The 5,682-nt window shown below is 37.5% G+C and overlaps 1 protein-coding gene across 3 annotated transcripts in view; it reads right to left on the reverse strand.

The window, feature by feature from the left end:
- Positions 1 to 5,682, reverse strand: part of LOC107581804 (ammonium transporter Rh type C-like 2) — a 20,275-nt gene that overhangs the window by 14,295 nt on the left and 298 nt on the right. For 2 of the 3 annotated variants that reach the window (XM_016267453.1, XM_016267454.1), the window contains exon 1: positions 616 to 904. In XM_016267453.1, the coding sequence (XP_016122939.1) occupies positions 616 to 838 (223 nt within the window). In that variant the 5' untranslated portion in view covers positions 839 to 904. Of the gene's footprint in view, positions 1 to 615; positions 905 to 4,559; positions 4,707 to 5,682 lie in introns of those variants that run through there. The other variant, XM_016267455.1, reaches the window with a different exon arrangement.

The raw sequence follows: 5,682 nt of genomic DNA on the forward strand, positions 1-5,682 counted from the left end.
AGTGCTGTCAAACGATTAATCGCATCCAAAATAAAAGTTTGTTTACATAATATGCGTGTGTACTGTGTCTATTTATTATGTATATATAAATACACACACATACATGTAAATATTTAAGAAAACTATGGTAAGTTTATACATTTAAAATTTAAATATAATATTAATTATATGAATATAAATACATGCAAATATACATAATAAATACACACACACACTTGTAAGTTATTGTAAATAATTGCATAACATTTTATATAAACGTATAAATTGTATATTTTATAATTATAAAATCTTTAGACAATAAGATAGACAAACAATATGTAACAATAATAATTTATATAATTATATAAAAATAATTACATACACACAAACACATACATATTTTTCTCTTTTTAATAATATTTTATAAATAGTTTTTTTGCATATTTTATATACAATATAAAACATTTAATATTTAAAATAATACAAATATTTTTTAATGTAAATAATTACTGATGTAAATTATGTGAATATTAATACTCTATACTTTAATAAAAATATGAATATATAATAAGAAGAAAATATGTACAACATTTAATAGACACTAATTAAAATAAGAAAACAGAATTGTGCACCTACTTGGATATCTGAAGTAGAAGTCATTCTCGATATCACTCGTTATATTGTTCCCCTTTCTGTAGTCAACCCAGTGAGTATCTGACTCTTCATTATACCGCACAAATACCCCAAAAAGAATGATCATAGACAGCTGCCAGACGAAGCACACGGCAGGTAACCTCCACCGGACGTTAGTATTCTTCAGCCGGTCGCAGACGTCCCTGTTGCCCATGCAGTTGCCCATGTCTGCAGGCTCATAGAGCAGTCTGTGATGCTGCTGTAAGAGATGTCTCACTTTTAAACGCAGCGGGAGTGCCCTCTCTCAGAAAAGAGAAAACATTTGCGAGAAATGTCTAAGGATGACTGATTGCTACAAGTTAGGCCACATGTTGCTAATTGATGGCGCTGATTTTAAAGCACCCGTGTGTTGTTGTCGAAATATTCGGAGTCGCTTCAGTTCTAATATGAGTGGTCAGGTATTTCAGGTTATAGTTTTTCATTTAGAGTAAATCTGTTCAGTCAAAACTGCGTTTTTCAGCCATTGCAATTTGGATCACGCCATACGCCGCCAAGATGTCATAATTTAGGCGGGAAACTGTGTTCTAAATGAAAAGCTAGCCTACTACTTCCTGATTTATTTTATTCAGTACTTAAATAAATACATACATTTCTGCAAAAGGCAAATACTCCAAATGTGTGACGAAACGTCACATGTTATACATAAAATGTTGCTGTTAATACTTATAGCCTATTAAATATTGGGAAATATAAATCACTTTCATAGAGGTTATAACTTCTGCATGTTACTTTATTTGTATTTATTTAAATGTATTTACTCCATTTTAAGGCTGTAACCCCAGCAAAAACATCCACGGGTGAACTCATGGACTGGATGGGCTGGATTTGTCCAGGGCCAAATTTTAGCCCCAGTCCAGCCTTGGGAGGAGCTGATTTATTTGATAAAGGAAATATTGCTAATGTGAAGCATTTTTAAACTTTCACCAGTTTCGTCATTGGCACATAATACACTCGTGCAATGTGCATGTATGGTACAGTTATGCTCTTTCTCCAGGCACTGACTCAGTGGACATGTTGGACATCAGTGCTGAACTGGTTACTCATTGATCTGACAGAATATGCGCTTGTATTCATGAATGAGACCATTAATTTTCACTGTTTCCCCTTGTAATTAATTGTGAAGATTGAGATCTTTGACAAAGTCAAGGTGTAATTCCTGAGGCTCAGATCATTTTTAGACAAGGGACACATCCTGCTTAAACTGGCCATTTCTTGTCTCCATTGACTATTTGACATTGACCCAAATGGCACACTTAAAGGGGTCATAAATCCGTGTATCATTCGATCATTCGTTTTTTGATTTAATATTGAAAGTAGAAAAATGAGAAAACAGCTCCTTTTTCGTTTTTTTCCAAAACACGGAAAACGAGAATTCAGCTTACGTTTTCGTTTTTTGTTCTTGGGTGGAAAAATGAATAAACAGCTTGAATATTCGATTTCTACATGTGGGCGGGAATTAAACGCCCCTTTCTGCTGATTGGTCAGCCGAAGATCAAACGTGTTGTCATCAGTTCTTCCGCAGTATCACGCAGCAGAATAATAGTCCTCCACTGCTGCAGTTGTATGGATTCTTAACGCATTTATTGAAACTACATGTCATCTTTTTTCATCAAACAAACAAACAAACAGGTTAATGAAAAGCTCGACACAACTCATACCTGGGCAGAGCCTAGACAGGGCTTTCTTCTGTGTAGATATAAATTCTATTCTTTGCATCAGCTGGGCATGGCATGACAGCTGTCTTAGCCTACCCTGCTCACCCAGTAAGTCTGTTTAAGTAATTAATTAATTCGTTTCAAAATAAATCTTTTAAACACTAAGACAAAAAGGAAAGAATAATAAATTGGCTTGGGTATATATAGGCCTATGTTCACGCAAGAACTGTCATTCTGACTGACAACAGATATTAAATATAGCCTACTGTTAGAGTTATACAATGTAGTCTTGTGTTTTATTAAAATTGATATCGCAAAAGGATATGCACTTGTGCGCTGAAAAATAAAGAACAGAATGCGCTGCTTTAGCGCATCTCGGTCTCTTTGAGCATCTTTCTGGCGCATGCCACAAACATCAACCACAGGGAATACTTGTATTTTAAAAGGCTTCAGTTAGATGATTTGACATTAAATTCATCATATAAGTCACTTTGGAATAAATCACAGTAGGCCTATGTATCATGAAAAAAAAGCGACTTTACAGTCTGGAAATACTTTAGGATATAGCAAATTATTTTGCGGACCCCCTATCACTTTGAGAACTGCTGGTCTACACAGAAGAAACACCTGTCTAGACTCTGCCCCGGTACGAGTTGTGTCGAGCTATTCGTTAGTCTGTTTGATGAGAAAAATATGAAATGTAGTTGCAATAAAATGGGTTATTAATCCCTTACAACTGCAGCAGTGGAGGACTATTATTCTGCTGCGTGATACTGCAGAATAACTGATGATGGCACGGTTTGATCTTCGGCTGACCAATCAGCAGAAAGGGGCGTTTAATTCCCGCCCACATGTAGAAATCGAATATTCAAGCTGTTTATTAATTTTTCCACCCATTAACGAAAATGTAAGCTGAATTCTCATTTTTCGGGAAAAAAAACAAACATGAAAAAGGAGCCGTTTTCTCATTTTTCTACTTTCAATATTAAATCAGAAAACGAATGATCGAATGATACACGGATTGTCATATGATGCGATTTCAATTTTTCCTTTCTCTTTGGAGTGTTACAAGCTCTTGGTGCATAAAGAAGATCTGTAAAGTTGCAAAGACTAAAGTCTCAAATCCAAAGAGATATTCTTTATAAAAGTTAAGAGTCAGCCACGCCTACCTAAAACGGCTCGTTCTAACACGCCCCCACATGTGTACGTCACAATGTGGGAAGATTTGCATAAAGCCCCCCAAATGTTCACGCAAAGAAAGGCGGCGTAACTTTTATTCTCACTATAGTATTGTTGCTGCCGCCATGTCGTGAATTCGCTGTGTGTTTCGTTGTGAAAGCGAAACTACTTTGTTTGGCCTTCCATAAGAGGACGATAGAGTCCAGCCCGGGGTCGTCACATGTGGTTGCCGCAAACCCACCTGCCGCCGCTCACTCTAGGCCTCCGGTTGCCACTCACTCAAGCCCACCGTGTGTGACGCTGTGTTTCGTTGTGAAAGCGAAACTACTTTGTTTGGCCTTCCAAAAGAGGACAGAACTAGAAATCAGGGGTTACGTTGTATTTACAGCACTGTTCCAGAACAGGTCAACCCAAATATTCAGATGTGTGCAGCACATTTTATGAAGGACTATTTCCTGATCCTGGGAGAGTAGACTACAGACTATGGCTGTTCTGACTCAGACTGTAAGTAAGTTTTTTTTTTATATTTAAAGAATTTGCCACTGATGATTCAAACCTGAGTTGAGCAGTGTAGAGTAGCGCTTGTTGTTTGTCATTTCTCCGATCACAAATGCAGACATGGTTTTATGTTTACTCGGCGCGATGCAACGCAGCACGTAAAAAGACGGTATAAGTCATTATAATCCGTAATTATGTCCCCACTGGATGCAACAAATGCCTCGTTTATAATGGGTTTTAAGCTCGTTGCTCCTGCCGGACAGGGCATCACAGTATGGTGAGGGGCGTAACATTTCCGTCACACGCTTGAGGTATTCGGCCAATCACAACGCACTGGATAGCTGGCCAATCAGAGCATACCTTGCTTTTCAGACCGATGAGCTTTGTAAAAATCGACGGGTTTCAGAAAGGCGGGGCATAGAGGAGAAACAATAATGTACAGTATGTGGAAAATAATGTGTTTTTTAACCTTAAACCGCATAAACACATTTCATTACACCAAATAATGTTTTTTTTTTAGCAACATCATATGACCCCTTTAATGTGTGGGCTTACCATGGTTGTCATATGTCCTGTTTGTTCACCAAAGTATGGACCTGTAGGAGGGTGGAAAAGGCTTCATGGGTGTCTATGACAGAGGTTATAGCTCAAATCTGCTGGTCTGTAAGAACTGCTTCCGGGACTTGCTGCAGCCCAACCGGCCTAGAGATTGAAACAAATGTCCCGTTAGATCCAGACAGTTTAATTTAAAGCTTTTGCTGGAGGGTTTAAACCTCCACCAGTTTTGAGGACAGTATCTGGTACGTGGTGATGTAACGTAAATGTTATCAGTCGCGCTCTGGTAACGTTCTTCTGTCTGCACGGCTGAACGATTGTTGCTACTGTTTCAGTATGTGGCTTTATGCTTGAGCAAGTTTCTTTTCTTTATCTTTGTTTTTTTGCTTCATGTATACTCGGATATCATTCTTCGTTTTCCCTTCTAGTTGAATGCGGTGAGTGAAATTTGACATGGTGAACACTGAACTCCTGTGGGTCACTACATTGTGAGGAGAGGGGCTCGTTCTGCTTAAGCAAACTCTTTGCTCTCTCCGTTGAGAATTTGCATGAATGTTAAGTGATGCTTAGCAATGTGTATGTCTCCTCTGACTCTGTGTTTAATAATATAATGTAATAACCTTCTCTACATATAATACATAATTTTCAAGTTTGTAAACATTTTAAAATGTAAAAATGTGTTTAAATAAATAACGTGTTTAGATAAATAATTGTGCGCATGTAAATTAAATAAATAAATTTAACAAAATAATTAAAGGGGTCATATGATGCTTTTTTAAAGATTATTTTGTGTATTTGGTGTAACAGAATATGTTGACATGCTTTAATGTTCAAAAAACACATTATTTTTCAAATACTGTACATTATTGTAGGTCCTCTATGCCTCGCCTCTCTCAAACGCTTCGTTTTCTACAAAGCCCCTCCTTCCGACAAGCGCAGTCTGCTCTGATTGGCCAGCTGACCCAGTGCATTGTGATTGGCCAAACGCTGCAAGCACTCGTCGGAAATGTAACGCCCCTTACCATAATCGCGAGCTTCATCTTTCAAAATAAATGTAAAGACAGAGCCGGAAAGGGGAACAGAGTCACTTGACAGACACAGTGATGAAGCTGGCATGTGTTTG

Source organism: Sinocyclocheilus grahami, unplaced genomic scaffold (genome assembly GCF_001515645.1).
Source record: "Sinocyclocheilus grahami isolate Dianchi unplaced genomic scaffold, SAMN03320097.WGS_v1.1 scaffold38.1, whole genome shotgun sequence".
Taxonomy (NCBI): domain Eukaryota; kingdom Metazoa; phylum Chordata; class Actinopteri; order Cypriniformes; family Cyprinidae; genus Sinocyclocheilus; species Sinocyclocheilus grahami.